The 23515-nt window shown below is 35.5% G+C and overlaps 1 protein-coding gene across 10 annotated transcripts in view; it reads left to right on the top strand.

Moving 5' to 3' along the window:
• Positions 1-23515, top strand: part of LOC136037144 (carnitine O-acetyltransferase-like) — a 76393-nt gene that overhangs the window by 33977 nt on the left and 18901 nt on the right. For all 10 annotated transcript variants that reach the window (XM_065719649.1, XM_065719651.1, XM_065719650.1 and 7 more), the window contains 5 exons: positions 237-372; positions 3586-3767; positions 7933-8086; positions 10900-11071; positions 11893-12071. In XM_065719649.1, coding sequence (XP_065575721.1) covers positions 237-372; positions 3586-3767; positions 7933-8086; positions 10900-11071; positions 11893-12071 — 823 coding nt within the window. The remainder of the gene's footprint in view (positions 1-236; positions 373-3585; positions 3768-7932; positions 8087-10899; positions 11072-11892; positions 12072-23515) is intronic.

Raw genomic sequence — 23515 nt, 5'->3', positions numbered from 1 at the left:
ATATGACTTTAAGATTTCACTTACTATGAACAGTGGTATGCTTTTTGTACCAGATTATTTACCATAAATGGCTGAAAATTAAACTTTTATTTTTAGGATTGATCTTAAAATCTTTTCAGCGTCAGAAATAATTCTTTGGAAGTTCAATGTTTCCAACACTGTATTAAGTTTATGCTAATTAAGCCAAACAGAGCCCTCTTTATTTCGTAAACATATTTAAGTATTATTATTTTTAGGACTGTAAAGCCCCACTTGAATCCAGATGAATTCCGTAATACCACTGAAATTGTCAAAAACTTTGGCGCCCCCGGTGGAAGTGGGGAAAAGCTACAGAAAATGCTTGAAGATAGAGCAGCGAAGAAGGAAAATTGGGTGAGGCGTATTCAATTCCTTCGAATTATTAATTTAGCCAATGTGTTTGATCTTTTTTTTCAAAATGTTTTATTTGGTCTTTATTGCCGGTACCAAAGTTAAGTTACATCAATTAATAAAAAGAATTGTTTGTATCAGTATTGATGATGTCACTAGTGACGGTGGTATGACACTAGTTATGGAAATTGATGTTTTAAGGTTAATTGAAACCAGGTCGAGAGAGTTGGAAGACTTCGTTCATGATTCTAATTTAAACATAAAATACTTGTAAATAAATAAAGATAATGTCCTTGAGTTTACGATTTCCTGAGTCAATTAGTAGTAAATTCAATCCGTGCTTCTGTTTGTTTCGTATCTTGATGATTAGCAGATGCATGGACACTTATCACTAACTAAAAATGGAACGTTTCTGTGAAGGCAATGGTTAGTAGGACAGGGATCTATCAGCGACCGTATATTTATCATCGATGATGGTAGCCCTCGAAAGGACCTAGACTCAATACCTGACGGCTTCACATTCAGTTTTTCGAGGTAGGGTTTGTTAATTTAATATATTATCGTTTTAATCTGATTAATTATTTTGTGAAGGTTAGAAAATAGTACTTGCAAAATAAATCGCTATAAAGAATAATTACAAATAGAATATTCATGGAGTGTTGATGCCACGTATTTTACCCATTAATTAAATAACTTGGAATATAGCTATGAATGAATGAAAATGCAAAATAAAACGGCACTACTATATTAAAAGTTGATCTAGGCTTAAAATACGGTGAATCGATATTGTTTCGTTGTGAATATTTGCTACATTAGTTTGTATTATTGTGTAACTTTACTTATGTGGTTAAAAAAGTGAGATTGGGTGAAAGGCCATTTAGACAGTTTAGGTAGAAATATTCATGATTTGACCGAAGCGCAATAGTAGAACCACAAAATTCGAACTGACGTTATCTATAATAATAATGTGACGCTATCTGTTTAAAATAATCAGTGTTTAGCAATGGAAAAGCTTAAGTTTGACCACGTTTATGAAAAATCTAAATGACGTTTATTCGCTATCAGAAGATAAAGAAAGATATTTACTTTTTAGTGGAAATACGCAAATAACTTGTTTTTTTTTACTGGAAACCTATGGGAAGATCTGAAATTTTCATAATCCTTTTGGAGAGTGAAAGCAATAATTTGGAAGTTGGTGAGGCTCATTGGATTGAAAATAAACAATGCTATGTCAGGAAGGGATGGGATGGTAACCATCATCCCTCCCGAGCCCTTTTTGCTAACTGGTCCGCCTATAACTCCTCAAGAAATCTAATCAAAATTGCGAGATTCTCATTTTTTCAAAATAGTTGAAAGGTCAAATAAACATGCCTGCGGAATCGCATGGCACCCAGAGCTTCTGGGGCCAGGACCGTTTTAATATTAATTACAAATCGTTTACACATAGGCTTTACAATAGGAAAAAAGGGCTTGTATGATGTTGGCGGTTCAGTAAGCTAGAAACTTTCGGCGGTTGCTCAGTCACCCAAAAGGATCAACAAATATTTTATTGTGGGGAGGGGGCAGGGAGCCCAGGATTGGGCTAAGCACTTTTTGTACCTAATGAGTTTGAAACTTAGAGCCATAAATGCTTCGTTGAAGTGAAACTTAATGTTCCAAAAATTTCTCAGGGATATACCCACCCCCTCGCCTCTGAAAAATGACAGGACCAGAAAAGGGCTTACAAATATTTTTCTTTTGCCACTTTGTATGGAAGGGCTGGCTCTAGAAACTTGGGAAGGCGCTCATTCAATTGGGAATTGGAAGTTCTTGTTGCCGTTTTTACGGGATGAAATGTTTGAAAATCTAATAAGCATGTCTCGGTGCTGATTTCACCCGCACAGCTCCATAGGCAATAGCCCTTAATTATATAAACCACTTATTGTTCACAGGTAGGATTTAGTAAAAAAGATGGCCATGTTTGATCTTTGTTTTATGGTCAGCCAAGAGTTCTCAGGAGTCATTCACTGGGCTTAGAGTTTCATGAGTATTCTGTGGGAATTGCACGAGTGCCTATAAAACAAAAACGCCATGTGCACCCCAGTTTTCAAATTATCTGCAATATATTGGGATTGGCTTGAGGGATCGAGTTCTGACTTTGGGATAGGGGATGCAGGGCTGGGGGGGGGGCTGATTTTTTTTTCGATCTACATAGACGTTCTTACACCCTAAGTCTCTGTATAGAACCTATAATAGATTCCTATTTAAGTATCGATATTTTAATTTGTGTCTGTTCCGGGTTTCTTTTAAACATTGATGGTAAAATGTCTCTTTAATTTTTTTTAAATACTTTGTCTTTTAGACCAAAGGTATATTAGTCACACGTTGAAATTATCTCATATAGCCTTTGTGCTAGTAATAATGGCAAATCTCAGCTTCTTTTTGTGAAAGACGTACATCTCTCTAAATGAGGCTTATGAATAAAGACACACTGGATTACTCCTAGAATCACAGTAATTTATTTTGGAAGAAGTCCCTAACCCTTTGGTTGTGGGCCCAACGATAAAGTTTTTTCAACCTCTTGCTTTAAAATTACAGGACGATTCAATAGTGTTGTCATTATCCATTTACTAGCCTTGTATAACACTTATTTTGAATTTGACGTTCTTGAGATTAACTATTGACTAGAAACTAGAATGAGACTAGAATGACTAGAACTATGAGATTAACTAGAAACTATTTTTTTATGGTGGGAGAAAGAGACGATAGGCTTGAAAATATTTGTTCATATCAATTATTATGCATGTTTTTAAATAGTATGACTAAAAATTGATTAAAACCCTCTTAGATGTCTTAGCACATGTTTTTGCAAAACTGAGGGACAAGCAAGTCACTTTTCCAAATTCGTAAATGGATAGAAATGGACAAAAAAAATAAGCAAATATATAAGTAGTGAGAATCTCTGTGTTTGCAATGAAGGCCTATTTTACATATTAGATCATACTTTTTGTATTAAGTTTTTTATTGACAGATTATTTTTACTGATCATAAAATTGTTCTCTTTTTCTTATAATGTGGTCGATGCTGCAATACGAAATGCTGGGCTATCGTCACTTTGGTTAGAAAGGCTTATATAAAAATTTAAAAAGCTCCGAAAATTATGATACCAAAATGCCAAGCGGATGCAAAATCCAATCAGAATAGGATCAACTAAGTGTAGTATTATCTGTGTTTTAGTTGAGTGAATGGTGGCTGGATAACGCGTATCTCGGATATCGACTACCACTGGTTGTATATTCAAGCCCAGGCCTCGTTTTTCCTTTGCGAAATTTTAGGAAAGAATCTGTGATGGAAGAGCAGATTGAATTTGCTGCAAAAATCATTCTGGGTGCTTTGGATTTCAAAAAGCTGATAGATGGGTATGATTTATTGATTTTTTCTGCGCAACGCTCTAGTACCATAGTCACTCTTTGCTAGAAAGTCTTCCAAGAATTCTGCTTTATCATTTAAGCTAAGCAGAAGCATAACTTCCACTGACAACTTTCTTTTAGTTTAGTATCTTTATTCCAAATTTATTTCTTTTAAATCCACTTCCCGTTGTCTGACGGATTCTAGGGTTTGTAAATAAGAGTAAATCTCATGGTAACGAACTGTTGTGAAAAAAGCGGAATTAATTAATTATTTAAAGCGGAAAAACGGAATTAACCACCTGTTACACCCTCTGAATTTTAGAGGTTGTAGCAAGATTAAATGTAGAGGGTGTAACAAGATTAAATCAGAAGGTTTGACATGAATGCATGTGAATACTTGCATTTTTCTTGTCAATAAGTATCAGTGTTTTAGTTTGTCTCGGTTAGTAATAAACACGGAGTTGTTTCAGACTAAAAAGAATCAAATAAACTAATAAAAGGAATATAAATCTTCCGAGGGTGATGGACCCAATTAAATCTCTTTAGAAGCTTAAATGGGAAACCAGTAGACCTAGCTGCGTCAAGATACTATTACTCATGACATCGCTTCCAGTACGGATTCGCCAAAAAGCTGATTTTATGTATGATACTTTTCTGACGACCCATTGTTGATGAAATTTGTCAATCTAAAACTTTTATCACTTTTATTTATGTCGAAATAATTTAGATTGTTTTCCAGAACTCAACTATTATTAACAGTAACTAATCTTTTTTTTATTATTTTCCTACCAAGATAATTGATAACACAGATTATAAACAATTTATATCACTCTAAGTGCATAACGAAAGCATTTTTTTAAAACATAATATAAGGATTGTTGGGGCTATATCTGTTGTTATCTGCCGTTTTAGGCTGAAGGTAATAACCAATAATTAATGATCATTATGATAGATTAATTTCTTAAACATAGTCCTATTTTTATTATTTTTTTAACGTATTGCTATGTCTCATGGGATTGTATATTATCTCTTTTTGTTTTGCTCGATATTGACAGTAATTAGACGCGACCTAACCAATCTTACCATGATATGTGGACAATGTTTTGGCTTTTTTTATTTTACTTGATATTTGGTGAGCATGTAAGGGTAGACTCTCATTGAAGTACATGTTTGTGGGCATCAGAAATGAACACATTTATTTCATTTTTAATTTGTTTTAGGAGAAGGGGCACCTAGCTTAAAAAAATGTTTTCATTTAGCCATTGTACTTCCAGAAATAGATATTTAAATACGTACAGTACACATAGGTCAATACAGGACTTATTTTTTGAGGGTGGGAGGACAATAAAAATTGGGTTCTCCTTAAAACTCAACTATAACTTGCAATTAAGTGTTTTTAACAATATTTTTTTTAAATACTCAAAAAATAAACAGTTAGATGTGTGAATGTAATTTGAAGTGCAACATGACAAACTCAATTTTTATTTAAATCAAAAAGTATATAAATACATTATTAAACATTTTAAAACTCGCATTACAAGTAATTTTAGTTGCAGCTTTCGTTTAAGGTTTCTAGCAAAAACTTTGAGCACTTCGTTGAGTCATTAAAGATGCAATATCTTAGCAGACGTTTGGTACGGATAGGCCATTTAAACATTCTTTCTACATTGTTGCTCTTATATTTTTTTTTTTCCAAATACACTATGCTTGTTTTCGGCCGGGAAAATAGGATAAGTCTTGAGGGTAAAGGCTTACAGCATGTAATATAGATTCTTCGAAATCAGCACTAGTAACCTTAGGGTATAATAGCTTTGGAATTGGAAATTCAAGACGTCAATTATTCTAGGAATCTTGAAAAAAAAATCTCATTATTTAGGAAGTCTGAAAATGGCATATTTGTTTGAAAATATTCCTCCACAAACTCCGTCGCTATAATAGATCAGTTTCTTTGTTCTCTCCCTAATCTAAGCTTTTCATTGTAGTCCCTAGATCGACTTATCTTTACAAATTCCTTCATGGCAACTTGACATTTACTGCTCCTGTTACCACAAGGCTAGTGAATGGTTGTTGACGTTGGGTTGACTACTTCCATGGCATTAATTACATTCATATCATCACCTTGTACCTTGTAATGTTAGGCTCAAAATTTTTCCAAGTACAACAGTGCTAGCGACAAACTCGAATGAAAGGATGTCTAAAAGCAATCAATATTCATTGCTCCCATCAGAAGGTGTTTGCGCCATCTTTTCTAGAATTGCTGGCAGGATAGGAAACACTTCTAAAAACAATAGCACAGGATCATGTTATTCGATCTATCTCGTTTCGCACATTTTCAAACTACAGTTTGCCCTTTATTAGTCTATCATCAATACCTTGGTTTAATGCAGGAAGTCATCCAGCTGTATATCCCAAAGTAAATTGGTAGTCAAGAAATTATTCCCACAGCCTTTTTATGCAAGGAGCTGTACAAGTGTTAATGACAACCAAATTGAGTAGGTGATTAGCAAATTGGGTGTATAGACATAGACATAGACATAGACATTTTTTATTTTCATCCAAAACGTATAAATTAAACAAAGAATTTACCATTAACGGCCACTCTTAAGACAGAAGAGTCCTGACTGTGGCCGCAATTCTAACCACCATGATCTGCTAAATCATTTCCTCAAATGATTTTGAAGAAAAAAATCCTTTGAGGGGGGGGGGGGGGTAAAAAACTAATTAATATTAAATACTAAATAAATAAATACTCTTTCCTCTTATCACACTTCTCTCCTTTTTAAAAAATGGAATTTAACCATTCTCTTGAATGATGCCAGACTTACTGCCGCTCTGACCGATTCTGGAAGGTCATTCCAGGCGCTGACACCTATGTTCCTGAGAACAAATCCTGCTCTCGTTGTATTTCTTCTCTCGTGAGTCAAATCCTCCGAATTCCGGGTAAAATAAGGGTAATAAAACGATTTAGTTTTAAAAAAATCATAAAAGTACTCAGGGCTTACCTTATTTAGACTTTGAAAAACAAAAATCGCTAGCTGGTAATCACGTAGCTCGCCTATGTTCAAAATATCGTTCTTTCTAAAACACTCCGCAGTATTCTGACAGTTTTGAAATTTTGAAATAGTGTCAATGGTTTCAATTTTCTTATTACGAATCTAGTTGCCTGGACACTATTCAATTTCTCCCTCATGTCTGAGCCGCCGTTTAATGTTTGGTCATGGTAATTTCTAACATTGACGTTTAATTGACGTTTAACATGACGTTTAATTTCTAACATTGACGTTTATGTTTGGTCATGGTAATTTCTAACATTGACGTTTAATTGACGTTTAATTTCTAACATTGACGTTTAATGTTTGGTCATGGTAATTTCTAACATTGACGTTTAATTCTATTAGTTCTTCTAATACTCTTCGACAAACATTTTCGCCAGTAAAATTTATTACTTTAAAAATGCTAAATATCTGTAAAATTTAAAAATTTACCTGTATGAAAGGGTTGGTCAAATCATAATAGAATATACAAAGAGAGCACTTCTTCCTTTAAATAATTGTCTGTTGTATCGTCAACTATTAAACTGGAGTATCTGGTACTGACAGTCTTGCAAACGATTTTTGTTCGTTTATCATAATATCATAAAATGTGCAAAGAGCAAATAATGGACAAAAAGAGTCAAAATCAGGTCCGTGGAGTGAAAGAGTGCAATGAAACAAAAGAGTGCATGTCACACGAAAAGTATGCCAGTTGGCAACCCTGCTTGGCATTACTGACGTAAGGGCTGTTTCTTCATGTGTCAAAATGGGATAAGAGGTCCTTATCACGTGCATCAATATGGAATATTAGAAGTGTTCTGGAATACCCTTCACGGGATGATTTTTCTACAATAATTGTAAGTCAAAACTTAACATAATTAGGTCCATTTTATCTCGGTCAGCTTTTGTTGTTCTTGAAGGGGATTTTACATGTACCAAGAACCATCCTCAGTATCCGCCCCTGTCAGTATATATTTGGCTTTAAAATATTCTCTTTTTCATATTTTATATCTTGTTTCTTATTCTGCTAATGTATGTTAGATATTTAGGTGTAGTATACTGTTCAACTCTTCTTAATCTCTTTCTGTTTCTAAGTCTTATTTTGGCAAAGTATTTGATTACATGAATATTGTACATTTTAGGAACCAGTTAGAGCCTGATAAATTAGGAGAAAGCTATTTAGATATGTCTCAGTACTACAGGCTCTTTGGTACAATCCGGACTCCTGGTCCTAATTGTGATGAACTTACACTTAATCCTGATTCCAGACATATAATTGTTGCTCATAATAACCAAGTAAGTTTTTCCCTTATTCATTTACTAGAATCTGTTTTGATTGCTTGTGATTTGTTTCAGATTTTTTTTTCGCTTCTTCTCTCTCTCTCTCTCTCTTTCTGTTTTTCTATGTACTCTGTGTAAGTGATTGAAGTGTAATTCCTTTTTCTTTTGTCTCTCTCTATTGTTAAACGAGACGAAACGAGTTGCCTCCCTGTCTCCTTTGTACAAGATTTATGTATATCGTTTCTTTTTAATAAAGTCAAGTCAAAGTCAATGTCAAAAAGTCCCAATTCTTTAAGAATGACCCCTGAATCACAAAGGCTCTTTTGAGATTACTAAAACTACTTTAGCGTAAAGAGGGAGGTATTGACGAGGGGCCGGAATCCTTCATATAGGTAATAAATTCTGTATTTTGTTTTAATGTAGATCCTTACTTTCAATTGAAAAAACTTGTTTTTTATTTAATTTCTGATTCTTTTTTAAATAATGCTGGGAAATCCAGAGCCCCCTTCATGGAAATTCTCTTCTCTCATTAAATATTCCTCCATGGAAAGATCCTCCCACGTAACCCCCCCCCCACCCACAAGAAAAAATCCCCCTGAAAACGTCCGTATACTTCCCAATAACCAATACTATATATGAACAACGGGCAAAGTTCATAACTTGCAGCGCCTTTCCTGGGGACTGTGGGGGATTAAGTCGTCCTCAAAGACATGGTTACTAGATTTTTTCGACTATGCTGAACAAAATGGCTATCTCAAAATTTTGATCGGGTGATTTTGGGAAAAAATGAGCATGGGAGCTTTCCTATTTTTTGGTCACGTAAAAAGGGCATTGGAACTATTTTCGTTTGAATGGGCCCTCTCTTGACATTCTAGGACCACTGGGTCAATACGATCAGCCCTGAAAAAAAAAAGAAAAAAAAAAATGAATACACATCTGTAATCTTTCTTCTGAAAAAAAAAAATTCCAATTTTTTTCAGATAGGAGCTTGGAACTTCGACAGTAAGGTTTTCTGATACGTTGGATCTGATGTTGTGATTTAATTAAGATTCTATGAGTTTTAGGGTGTGTTTCCACCTTTTTTTTTCGAAAATAAGGCAAATTTTCTCAGGCTCGTAGCTTTCGTTGGGTAGGACTAAACTTGATGAAACTTATATATTTAAAATCAGCCGAAGAATCCAATTCTTTTGATAGATCAGTGGGTATCAAAATTCCGTTTTTTACAGTTTTGGTTACTATTGAGCCGGGCCGCTCTTTACTTACAGTTCGTTACCACGAACTGTTTGATTGGTACTTAAAACATCTGTTGTGTGGTTTTATGGTATGTTAAATTTAATACTTTAATTTTCATCAAAACCGCTCTTCAGGCCTTCCTCCTTTTTTTGGAAATTTTGGAAGTTTTGACAGACTATTTCTTGGGTTCTTTATATTTGGAATCCCCATGAAAAGCGAATAATTTGATGTTCGTATCTTCATCAGAACTCCTTTTGTAGAGCTTCGGTCACTATGTAGGTTAGGGGTTACTCAATAGTCGTCAGTTCTCAGTTAGGTTTCTTTTCATTTGTTAATTGAATTTATAGAATTTAATTGGGTTGCAAATTTGTACCACTCGGAAAAAATATGACACATTTTTGGCTTCAAATTTTGAAACTCGCGTTTTTAAAACATGGAATTCTTGAAATTTCTTTGAAGAATTTCCTGAAAAATTTGAAGGCGCCCTTGGTTCTGTTTGCTAAAGGCGGGTAAGAACCACAATGATGCTTATCCAAAGTCAAAGAAATGACAGTTCCTTCATTTGATCTGTCATTTTGATAGATCAAATGGTATCTAAAAGCCAGAGATGTCGTTTTTATGTACTCTTTGTTTGTAAAAACAAAAGGTTTTACCATTTTATTGTTACAATGGACAATGGTCTTGCTACTTCCGATAATCTTTACGTAAAATTATTTTCTAATTTAACGCTGGAATAACAAAATTCTTACTTCGTTACCTTTTGAAAATTTATATTTTTGTATTTTTTTTACGAGTTTTTACAGCATAACTGCTTCCTAGCCCCCCCCTCGAGAGCTCATTTGCTGTAAAATATTACTACTAACAACTCATAGTAGTACCAAACCTTCTAAGACCAATACGGCTCGGACACTCGATCTCCGTCTGAAACTGATGCAATCTTGTGTGTCATATGTTATAAAGTCGATTTATATCAAAATTCTTAAAATTTCGGGGTGCTTTAATCTGAGGAGTGCTTGTTGCATGCTTATATAAGCATCTTAATGGAAAAATAGCGGATTGTAGATTTGGCATTGTTTTATCAATTAAAAAGACGTTTTAAAGAGATCCGTCCCTTCCTCTTTTGTAGCGTGCTCCTAATTTGCAATTAAATTTTATGAGATATATGATCTAAAATTAAGAAGAAAATAAATCGCAAGTGAATACACTGGATTGCTTTAATAAAATTTTTAGTACAATTATAGGCTCGTAACAGAGCTTAACTAATCTAAGGTTGACACTTTATTGAGCACTCCTTCTTAATAATGGTGTGTCTAAAGCTCCTGCTTTGGCTGCCTTTCACAGAAATACATTAAGTTACATGAGTTCAAATCATTTCGTTCTAATAAGTTTAAAAAAAAGAAAATCTATTAAGACACTCACTTTCAAAGGCCAAAGTCTCTAGAAACGGACTTTTGGCTAAGGAGGGCAGTTGAATTATTTATCAACTATTAAGAGATATGAGTTCTTGAATAATGGTTTTTCTCTTAAGAAGATAATAAAGACATTTTCAAAGACCACGAAATAATTTCTTTTTATTTGAGCTATTTCTGTTTTAGTTTTGCAAAGTTGATGTCATCCATAAAGATGGCAGCATATTAACTCCAGAAAATCTTGTTTCTGCCCTATTTAAGGCTGTTGCAATTACAACGCACGTATCTCCACCAGTTGGTATCCTTACAACTCAAAATCGTAATACCTGGTCGTGGGCATATGCTGAACTTATAGCAAGTAAGTCTTATGGCCACCCTAATTAACATAATCATCTTCTAAGATCATCGCAATCATCATAATAAGACTGCTCAACAGTTAAAAACGTAGAATTGGAAATTCAAGTACTGATTAAGCATGAAAGTCTTTTTTTTCTTTTTTTTTCTTTGTTTATCTTTTTTTCAAAATTTATTAATTGCTCTTCCAGAAGTTTTGTGACTGTGTCACAAAAATTTTTTTTTGCGTGTCACAAAAATTACCTAACGTAAAATTCTCGTAGAGTTCGAGTCTCCTTAGCGTTTCCTATATTGTGACAAAATTTGCTTCGTGAGATTACGTAACGTAATATAAAGCCTCAAGTTGCGATGGTGTGAAAGGTTCTACTGTGTTGTGTGACAGAACCGTGAAACTCGTGGTTCACTTTTCATGGTTAAGCTGTTTTTGATTTCGTGACCCCCTTTTTTTTAATCATTGATGAATTAATATATGTAATTATATGTTTTCCTACAAGATAATTTCTTTGTACTGCGCAGGTACTGCACTAATATTAAAACTTTTTTTTAACATTTACGGTCAGTTCTTCAGTTCGTCGCTTTGACCTGTTGCCGACTAGGGGTAATGCTATTTAATTTCGTTTATAATTTTGATGCATTAATGTTCAGAAACATTGTTTTGTAGGGTATAATTATAGTCTATCCATCAGCATAACTTTCGTAACCTTTGACAATCAGTTCTGCTTAGTGATCTTTTTTTAAGACGACTCTCCGCTGCTCATTATGGTGTCATCTTTGTGCGTGAACAAAGAGCATTCTTAAACGTTTAACCAAATTTATATATTACAGACCCAGACAATCAGCTGTCTATTGAAGTAATCAAAAAGGCTTTGTTTTTGGTATGTCTTGACAAGGAAATGCCCGAATTAGGGGCGCCGAATCGTCAAACTGTTGCTGCTCTGCAAATGATTCATGGGGGTGGCTCTTTTGGCAATGCTGGCAATCGATGGTATGATAAAACCATCCAGGTAAGTAGCGCAGTCAATTAACTTTCAATAGGAGTCAAATGCTCTTCTGAGTATTTTAGGGTTTGAAAAATGAAATAAAACTTAAAATAAGTTTATTTTGAATAAATAAGTTAGAAGTCTAAGTAATTTCAAAATACGGAACAAACTTTTGATGTATCTTCAGTAGGCCTGGTTAATTGACTAAATTGTTCATAAGTTTCGAATGTTTTGTAAATATAGTATAATATTAAGCACTTTTTAAAACGTCTATTCTGCCTTGTGCAAAAAACAAATAACTAAAAACATTAGAAAAACACAATAATGAGCTGGAGAATTTTGGGGTGAGATTTAGAAAAATTGTAGGGATAGAAAAAAGGATCCTCCTACCTTTTATTGAGCTTTCTTCAGACCGAGATGCCGTCTATACTCTACACATATGTCTCAATCTGAAGTCAGATAATGGCCGTGTGGTAGCACTCTCACACCGCTCGCGCGCACATAGACTTTATCCGATATGGCCGACATAGCTTTTTTCAACTCGAACTGTATAGTTTCTGAATTATAAAGAGCGAATGGCCATGATCTTCGCTCTTAGAATTAAATTATTTTGTATAGAGTTCCTATAAACATTTATGTCAAATTTTCCTTTGCATAGTGTGAAAGCACCCCCTTGCAGACCTTTTGATATCCTCATTGTGCGTTTGCATACAATTCATGTTTGGACCTGCAAGCACACCATTGAATATCAAGTTGCAACCTCTCTCGGATTTAAAAATAACTTATTTGGGGCCTGGCCCTTCACTAGCTCTGGATAAATGGACTCGTCCCGTCCGGTGTAGTCCATTCGAGAGCTAATGCGCTCACCGTTTTCCAATACGTCTAATAAATTTTCAGTTTTGACTTTTAACAATAATGAATGTATGCCACTAATGAACTTGAACTTGTCCCTCCCCCGGCGATTGGAGCTTACACACATTGTAATAAAATTCCAAAGTGACTTTCCTGAAATTTCTAAAATTGCACTGTCAACAGCATTTTTTAATTAATTATTAAAAAAATTTATTTAATTTTATTTAAAATTACAATTATCTTTTCTATTCAAAGGACCATATTGGAGTCCTTTTAAGTCATATAGGAAAGTCACATATAAACTTAATAAACAGGTGTATTATCCTATACTTCAAAATTCTTCACCAATCAAAATTCTTAATGCAAGTTCCACTGAAAGCTCTCCTCAATTTTTCTGTTTGCACAGCTTCATCATGTCTTTTCTCAAATTTTCATATTCTTTACATTCAACAACATGACGGAAAATACTTTCTATCTCCCTACAACTATTACACTGAGGCTTATCAGCTTTGCCTATGATGAACAACCTATGCTTAAGACCTGGAGGTGTCGACCGAAAACGTAATATTAAGCAACCATATTTCTTTTTAATCTACTATAATTGTCCATGTCAAAACCAGGTTTCTTTTTCTGTGTAAGAGCTATATTACTGCTATCGTCCCTCATTTCACCAAAATGTTTTTGGTAAATCCCTCTAACCATTTCTCTAATCTGTATATATGGTTCTGTAGGAGGTGTAATAACCATATTTTTTGTTGTCTTTTTGGCATATTTATCCGCTTTTTCATTACCCACCACCTCCACATTGGCTGGATGCCACAAAAATTGTATCACTACTCCTTTCTCAACAATCGTCAGAATAGAACTGTAACACTTATAGACCTCATCCTTGTGTTTATTTGGAAAATTCTTTAGGGACTGGAGGGCTAATTTTGAGTAACTGCATATGAGGAACTTATTTTGGTTTTGATCACTTTTACTAATTTTTTCCAGTACCATTCTAGTGCACTTTCATTTGCTTTTATTTTTGCCTCAAAAACAGTTGATTCTTTACTAAGTGGTTTTGTTATCTGCGTATTAAATTCTGGAACGACCATTTATTTTTGACCCATCTGTATATATTTTCATTTATTCTTCATACTTGCTATTCAATACTGAGAAGAATTCATATTTCATTAATTGGGTGTTGTTTTCTGCTTTTCCCCTGTAATCAATCTGACACTCAATCTGAACCAATCCCAGGGGGGAATCGTTTGTGGTTTTTCATTACGTAGAATTTCGGTAATAGGTACTTCTATACCTTCCTGAATTAGCAGTTCTTCGAATTTTTCAAAATGATTCAGACGTTTCTTTTGTTTATCGTTAGTTCTAGTTTGGGTCAGTCCAGGTTCAATTATCAGTTTCTCAACTGGGTGATTGAGATCAGTTTTCCATAGATGGTTCATATACATTATAAGCATTTTTTCCCGTCTTGTGTTGAGTTTCTCCACTCCAGACTCGCCAAGGAGAAAAGGAATTGGGGTAATTTGGTCAGCTCCAAATGCTAATCTTAGAGCCGTATTCTGTATTGTGTCATGTTTTCTGAGAGTGGATCCTGGTGCAATGCTGTATATCAAACTCCCATAATCAGTTTTAGGTCTTATTTATTTGATATAAAATTGTCTTGCTGTAGCTATGTTGACACCATGCTTCCCAAACGAAAGCATCTTCATCAAGTTCAGTCTCTTTGCACAGGTTTCTTTTAGATATTTGACATGTTGGCTAAATTGAAGTTTATCATCGATGAGTATTCCAAGGACTTTATTATGACAATTGGATATTAGCAGTTCTTCTCCAGATAGAGTAGGTTGGGGAGGTCTAATATTCCTCTTGGATGTGAACAACATAACTTTAGCTTTAGATGGTTCAAAATCAATATCCATTCCTAGGGACCACAACTCTATTTGATCCAATGTTTCTTGGGCCACTTTTTCTGCTTCTTCCACTGTGTTTTGGACTGTCCAAGTATTATTATCATATGCAAAGTTGCTCCTTTGCAGTTATTGCCTACAAGAAGGATATCAAATTCTCCAACGTTATGATAGTCTGGTCCAAGAGCACTACCTTGGAGAATGCCTCTTTCCACCTCTATTTCTTCAGATTTTAAAATCCTAAAGTCACAGGAATTTTCCTATCTAACAGGTAACTCAGTGTTAATATCATCAGGTTTCCGTCAGTTTTTGCTTTACATAAACCTTCTAGTATCCGTCTGTGAACCAAATCATCAAAAGCAATCCATGAACACTGCAATCATTACTTTATCATTATCAAGTGCATGAATGGTGTCTCTCTGCATCCTGATCAGGTTATCTACTGTATTTCTCTCTCTACGAAAACCTGTCTGACTATCTTGCGGCTGGTTAGCTTCCTCAGTTGCAAATCTCAGCCTTTCCTTTACTAGTCTTTCATATATCTTATCTCCAACTGGGAGGAGAGTTATATAACGATCATTTTCTACTTTGTTTGATTTATTTGGTTTTAGGATCATGATGGCTGTACCATTCTTCCAAATTGTAGGGAAATCGCCCTCCTGTCACAACTTGTTGATAAGCTATAGCAGAATAACCTTCTATTTATCAGTCAACCTTTTAAAGAAAACGGTGTATATTGTCACTGCCTGGTGACGTTTCTGGTAGTTTCTTTAGGACAAATTCAAATTCTGCTTTTGCGAAGGGTTTTTTGTAATTTGATTGTGATTGTTCTTCAGAAAGTTTTCTTGCTTTAGTGAAAGTTTTTGAGTGTGGGTTGGTTCCTTTGAATGGATCTTTCTTACCTATTGTCTGGTGGAGATGAATTACTCCCGCCTCAGCTTTTGTTTTGTTATCAGCAATCACTTGTCCTTGGTAGGTTGTTGGCCCCTGTGGATGGTAGTATAATTCTCTTCTATTAATCTTTCCTTTGAAGGTGTACGCTTTTCCAAATTGATCTCTGAAGCTGAGATTCTCAACAAATTGCTTCCAAGAATTTTCTTTAGCTTCTATTGTTTTCCTAAATTCTGCCTGGGCCAATAATTCTTTTCTGTAATTTTCAATGTCAGAATCTTGTTCTATTTGTTTGAAGCTTGGCTGAGCTCCTTCTTAAGGTACGCACTTCATTCCACCATACTTGTTCATTTCTTGTCTTGTTGCCCAATGTCTTGATGGGACAGTCTTCATAGCTGCTTCCAGCAGCAGACCCTGTAATCTCTCAATTTTGTTCTCTGTAGTCATTACGGCTGCCAGTTCTTCTTCAAGGCTTATCCTTGTAAGTTCTCTCTGTAAGTAATCCTAGTTCACTTTCTTCAGTTTAAAGGTAAGGGTATTGTTGGGGTTTGACTTTTAGGTTTTTTATTCAATTATCACTGGCTCATGACAACTGATTATGGTTGGTTCAGGAGCTAAGCTTATATTTAGTTAATTAATTATTGCTACTGCTGAGAATGCCAGGTCAATGGCAGAGTATGCTCTTCTAATTGGATTTCTTCTAGTTCGGAGTTCAATTGGGGTCACTAGACCAGTATCATCATTTTTATTAAGAGCACTTAGGATACCTATACCACTACGATTATGAGATCCACATGAATACCAGGCATCCGAATGGGCATTAAAGTCACCAGTAATTTATAAAAGGCTCTTCGTCTTTTATCACTTTTTTCACTTTATTGAAAATATGCTCTTATTGGGGTTCATTTCCATCAGGGTTATATACGTTTACAATAACTATTGTATCCTTCTTACCCAGGAATACTGGGCAAGGTACCATCTCAGTTTTAGAACTTGCAATTTCTTCAATATCTAGTTTTTCAAACATTAATGGTGTTTTAAACAAATCAATATTCCTCCTCTTTACTGATCTGCTCCATCTTTTCATATTGCTTCATAATTTCAAAGTCTACATGAATACTGGGGCTGTAGCCATGTTTCTTGAAAGTACCCAACTTAAATTTTTTCTTTTTCTAAATAGCAATCTAATAAATCCTTTTTGCCTTTCAAAATAGATCGGATGTTAAAAGACAGCACCTTCATTCTGGCTTATTTGCTAGATTCCAAACTTCTTCAACATTGACTTCAACTTTGAAGAGTGAGTGCATAAGATGGCATAACTTCACTAATCTATCTTTCATTTCTAATTCCTTTATTTGTATTGCTTGTGGTACTTTAGATACAAATTTACACTAGCTGTTGAAGGGTCTTTTTAGGTTCATGGAGGGATTGCTCTTTCACAACCTTCTTATTCAGTGCATGAGCATAACTCGGGTAGGTCCTAGCTGCACTTTTCATTGGTAAATTTTGGGCAACTGAAATTTTTATGATTTCATGGTTTTGTTGGCGGACTGGGCAGCTACCAAATTTTGTTGAATGGTTTTTCCCACAGTTAGCACAGACATACTTTTTGTATTTTCCTGACTCTACTGTTTCTAGTTTTAAGGGACACTCTTTAGAAGCATGTTTGTTTGCACATCTCAAGCATACAGCGTGTGGTGACCTACATTTTCCTTGAGTATGTCCGTACTTTTGGCATTTAAAGTACTATATCATTGGTCGGCTGTACCTCTCAATATTCCTTTTTCTTCCATAAGGAAAATACACTTGGGAAGAAAGTTGCTCTCAAATGCAACACAGATACTCAGGCTATCTTCTAATTTTTTGGTCTCTCGATTGTATCTTTTCAACCTCTTTAATTCCTTAATCCAAACATTAGTTTCTGCTCTGAGGACTGTCAGCAGTTCTTCCTTTGTATGATCTAGTGCTATTTGCTTGATTACACCAAAGCTGACCTGTCTTTTCTCTTCAGTTGCTACATCAACATCATCAATCTTCTGAATTTCCATTAAAGTATCCAATGCGGTTTGCGATTGAACATATACGGATAGCCTATTCCTATCATAGTTTGAGTAAAAGTCAAGGTTTTTTGTTTGGAGAGTTTTCTTTAGTTCTAGAGTGATTGCTCTGTCTGATGGAAGTTTTACCTGTGAGGTGAAAACCCCTGTTAGATTAATCACTGATTCACTGCTTATAAACTCACTAGTTGCCTCTATTCTGTTATTTCTTGTACTGGGTTTCCCTAAAAATCATTCCACTATAGGAGGTTTTACAGTTTTAGAGGTTTACTGCTCAAGAGGTGAGCCACTTCTCTTAATATTTCTTTTTTAGTACATCACTATCCCTTCAGCCTCCATAGGATTTACAAAATTTATGATGCCCTCCTCTTCTTCCTCGGGTAGGGGATGACAATCCATGGTTTGTCTGCTGTGAATGGCTAATACCCATTGTGATACTTCCCCGCGGGGGAACCCCCATTAAAGGGTGGGAATTCGTTTTTGTCCTCCATCATGTGTCCGATAAAACACAGAAAAGAATATTCAAATCAGCCTAGCCGAGAACTTTTTTTGTCTTGTCAGATTTTAAAATCAGTATTCTAGACCGATAGACAAAACGGTAACCGCCTACTCAAGAGGTATTGCAAACACCCTTCCGAATGGATCTGCCCATCAGTGTTTCCACTTCTACTTTTTTTGACAGTAGAGTACTTATTTTTGGACTTTCCTACTTCTAAATATAAAATCGACTTATTTTTGAAGGCATCTACTTACTTTCTACATATTTTAGGAGGCTTTAGTTTTCGTGCCAGCCAGTTATTTTGGTTTTTATTCCGTTGAATTATAATCCTGTAGGTCTAATGTTTTATAGAATGGAAGGGTGCAATTGTTTTTAGACGTGGTCTTTGCCGGGTGCGGAATATTCTATATCTCAAAGGAAATGCAATTCCCGAAGGGACTGACCTGGAAGTAATTTGGTTTATTTCATAACATGTTTATAATCGTAAATATTTCGTGTCGTCTTTATCAGGCCGTTCTGGCTTAAACTACCAGAGGTAGTGACGTATTATTCGCCAGTTTACTATCTACTATCAGCAGTTGCAGAGCCATTGAGATAGTGAAATATGGAATCCCAGGGACCTTCTGCTTCCTCTCAGATCGAGAGAATAGTAAATATATTCTGTTTTTATCATTTTCTACAACTGAGTAACTTCAAATTAAGATATAATGTGCGGCATCTTCATCGTCTGCACATCAGCATCCTTTTAAAGGTGTTTTATTTTTTTAGTTATTATTATTTAAGAATTAACGACGCTTCTTGACTACTAAGGTCCTTGCGTGGGCCCTGCAGTGCATTCCTGCAGCGTGATTCGATCTCTGGGTCCCGTATTACCAAGCTAAGGTCAAATCCACTGTGCCACCACAGGACTTATTTTTTTAGTATTTCAGAAGTAAATTTAACTGAAAGTTTTTTAGCTTTCTCAAAACCTACAAAAGCAAGTCTTGACACGCAACTGAATGGAATAGCGGAAATAGAAAGGAGGAAAATGTGCCATGGGTACCGGCTTTTCAACTTTTGAAATTCCATTTTCTGGGGGGCCCAAAGGTCTCTAAAAACGGAAAAGTGGACCAAAAGTGGCGAGTCTAGACGGACGTTTCCAGAAAAAGTAAAGCAGAAAATTTTAAACTGATCAGCAGCCATGACTTCCATTGTCTGTTTCTGTCGGTTTCTGTAACACCCTTCCTCACCCATTCCCATTTTAACTTTTCCGCTTCCATGGTTGCAGCAGTAGCTCGAACCTAGTAAGAAGCAAACAACAGCCAATAGTAACTAAATTTAAAAAAGGCGTTAAAAAACAACCGCCTAGTGAAAAAATTGCCGTCTGAAACTGATTTAGGAATGTTAAGTGTTATTTCGGTTTGTCTTAAAAGTAAAATTTTATTGCGAAAAGAAATTTATGGTAATTTCGAATAAAAGCCAGAAACCCCTCAAGAATGGTTTCAGACCAGAGAAAACAGTATACCATTTGAATCAGCATGGCAAAAAACTTTGTACAGAGGCATTTAAGTCCCCCACCTTGATCAATGGATAATTACTTTTTTGCACGGGTAGCACTGGTCGGTTTCCCTTTTTTTCCTGGGCTAGTGGCTCACCAGAACATTATGGAGAGATTCTTAATGACTCTTTCAAAAGCTATCTCTCCTATCTACCTGCTTTTGATAAATTCCACCATCTGCAAGTTCCAATTGGTACTAAAAACGGCACTTTATGTGCCATGTCCCAAGTGGGAAAGCTTGGGCTAGTGGGCTATCAGAACTTCTAAAGGTGATGTTTAATGGGTCATTTGAAAGCCATTATTTATATATGCATGATTTTTACCAATTTTACCATCTGTAAGGGTGATTTAGCACTAAAACTTCACTTTAGGTGTCAATCCTTAAGTACAAAAGCTTGGAAGTATAAAAACTTGCATTGTAACAATAATGTTCTAAAACCCTTAACTGGAGGTTTTGAGAACACCTCCCGTATGTTCTTTCTCCAAGCCCCCGTAATAAGCTAAACAATTATGTTCCTACTAACACCAATAGATTCAGTTTAATTTTTAGACCCGTTGTTCTGTCCGTAGAGCGCTAGGATTCAAATCAGAGTGTTTTGCGTTCGATTCCTGATTGATTTTTTTTTTTTTTTATCAGTTACGGTCTTTTTCCCTTGTATAATACTATTTTTCAGGTAATTTGCTACTTTTGTAAATGTGATGCACATGCACTTATGTTTTAAGCTTGTCAAGTATTTTGATTCGAAAGGGAATCGAGGTCATCCAGTCCGAGGTTTGCAACTACATCCTTAGTAGATCACTAGATCTACACCCCCACCAATGGTGTAATTTTGACAAAATCATTAGGGGGGGGGGGGAGTTGGAGCCACCTTTCCCAAATCAAGTGACAATGACAGAGAAAACTGAAAAATGAGCCATTTTAGTAACAAAAAAAAGGTATAAATGTACTAAAGAAAACTGACCGGTTTCACGGGATGCTCAAAGTATCCAGGCTTATCTTGGTTTTGACAACATTAAAAAAAAAAATATCAGCTGGGGGGGGGAAGCACATTGTATTTGCTGCAAGAAACACTTAAGATGCTCTCAGGGTAATGCAGCCTTGCGGAAATTTCCCACAACGTCAATGCACCTTACTAGTGAGAAAGCCTGGATTTTAGCACAAACTGTTATCTTTAAGATCCCATGGATATTGAAAGTAAAATTGCATGCTCCCTAGTGGAGAATGATTTGCCTTACAGCCTATGTGAAAACCTCACAAACCTAGCAGTCATTACCAGGGCCTGACCTACTGAGTAATAGGTTTGCTCTAGGCAAAGAGAAAGTGACAAACGCAATGCGTCAGGCACTTTGGCCACAATTCAGAGAAGACCTAGTGGGCACGTTGAACGTTACTGCTTTTTTATAATTGTGGATGAAACCACGGACGTTTCTGCTCATAAACAGCTGGCAAATTGCGTCAATTTTGCTGATGGTGGTTTAGAGACGAAAGTTGATATTCTCAATATATTCTCTTGCCCAGACGGTACAGCAGATGAAGTATTTGACAAACTGAGCCAATGTTTGCAAACACTGGAAAAGGAAGGCGTTGACTTACGGATCTGGGTCAGGTTTTGTGCATATGCCACTAACCCTATGATGGGCTGTTGCCATAGTTAGTCGACGCTCATAACAACTTATGAGTTATTGGATTATGGTTGAATTAACACCTTGGATTACGGTTGTGAAGTGATCGTGCCATTTTTTCCATTTAGGTGCTCCATATGCCTGCAAAAAGCTCCCTAAAGGACTTGAACATTTTTCTGAACTCTAACTTCAAAATTTTAGGCACAGTGCCAAGCCAATACATTCATACTAGCAATTTCAAATATTCAGCCAAGTTTCTCGTTCTTGCTCCTATACGATCCCTTTTTTTCAACAAACTTTAAGAGGCCTGCTGGAGCAAGGGGACGCCTTAAATTTTTACTGGACGGTTTTAGCAGTCAAGGATCTGTTGCATGGTAATGACCAGGTTTCATCGATGCTAAGAAATTCCTATAAACGGGTACGGATGAAATCTGTGGATTATGCTCTTGCAATATTCATCAATGTCAAAACGTTTTTCATACGTTTTTTCAGAGTGAGGCGCCCATTTTTTTCAAGTTGGAAAAAGAAAAAGCATCAAAAGGGAGTAGCGAGATTTGGCTTTAGTTTGACCTCCCTTCCCCAGATGGCATTGATTGTGAAAGTGTTGACCATGTTTTGTTCTGGAAATATTTCGTAAGTGTAAAACACCAACTGGACGTAAGAAGCTCGAAAATGCTTTGAAAATAGTCAAATTTCTCTTCTTTTTGCAATTTTCAAGTGTCATAGTAGAAAAGAATCTTTAGTCTCTCAAAATCGATCAAGACTGAAAAGTGCAAATGGCAAGCCAAAGTAACCATTCATACCACTCTTCAGACGAAGTGCTGATTAAAACGAAAAAGTGGTCACAGCCACATAGTCATTGACGATTCGCTAAAACAGCTTTGAAGTGGGTAAAATCTAACACGACAGCTTGCAAATGGTAAAGCAGATGTATCCCCTTTAGATTCGAAATGTGAAGCTGGGCTTTGAAGTTAGTTCCGCCTTCATAACCGGAAGCGTTTGAAATGTTTTTTGGTCCTATCACATTTGGCTTAGCTAGCCGGTATTTTATCTGATTTTATCCCTTTCTATTTCTCTATCGGTTTTACAATTATAGTCTTTGGTTTAAGAAAAGCCTTATGTGAGCCTCGAAAAGTCTAATTTCTTATTCTAATCCTTCAAACAACTTATGCATAAACTACTTATTCTCTACTTATTGTTTGAAACCGTTTATACTTCCAATCTACTTATTTTTTGGGCTTCCCTACTTCTTTTTGGACCATGTCGAGTGGAAATACTGTTACGGACACCAAATAAGATAGGTTTAGAATAATTATTTCAGGGGAAATCTTATAAATGTATGCATTACTTATTTTCTACTTATATTTAAAATCGTTTCTACTTCCAATCTACTTATTTCTTGGGCTATCCTACTTCTTTCTGGACCATGTCGAGTGGAAATACTACTACGGACACCAAATAAGATAGGTTTAGGATAATTATTTCAGGGGAAATCTTATAAATGTATGCATAACTTATTTTCTACTTGTATTTAAATTGTTTCTACTTCCAATCTGCTTATTTTTTGGGCTATCCTTCTTCTTTCTGGACCACGTCGAGTGGAAATACTGTTACGGACACCAAATAAGATAGGTTTAGAATAATTATTTCAGGGGAAATCTTATAAATGTATGCATAACTTATTTTCTACTTATATTTGAAATCGTTTCTACTTCCAATCTACTTATTTTTTGGGCTATCCCACTTCTTTCTGGACCATGTCGAGTGGAAACAATGCTGCCTGTATTCTTTGAATGGGCAATAGCAAAGCATAGTCCATCCAGGTGTAACAATTTTTGTGGTTTCTTGGAAGATTACGTTATTGTGTTGCGGAGCAACACTACTGCTTTCGTAGTTTTTTTTTTTTTTTTTTTTTTTCACCGTGATCAGCGACCTGTAGCTCCGAAGTGGTAAGAGTTAAAAATGTGAGATTTTTCAGAGGGAAGGGAAACGTGAAACAGAGTAAAAAAGTTCCAGAGAAGTTCCTAAAATTTCTAACAGTTTTCCATAAAAAAAATAAAACAGTTTTTTTCTTAGAAACTGTGCGTTCGATGTTTGGC

This window comes from Artemia franciscana, chromosome 16, assembly GCF_032884065.1.
Source record: "Artemia franciscana chromosome 16, ASM3288406v1, whole genome shotgun sequence".
Lineage (NCBI taxonomy): Eukaryota > Metazoa > Arthropoda > Branchiopoda > Anostraca > Artemiidae > Artemia > Artemia franciscana.
The sequence above is the reverse complement of the archived record's forward strand: the minus strand, read 5'-3'. Positions and strand labels throughout refer to the sequence as shown.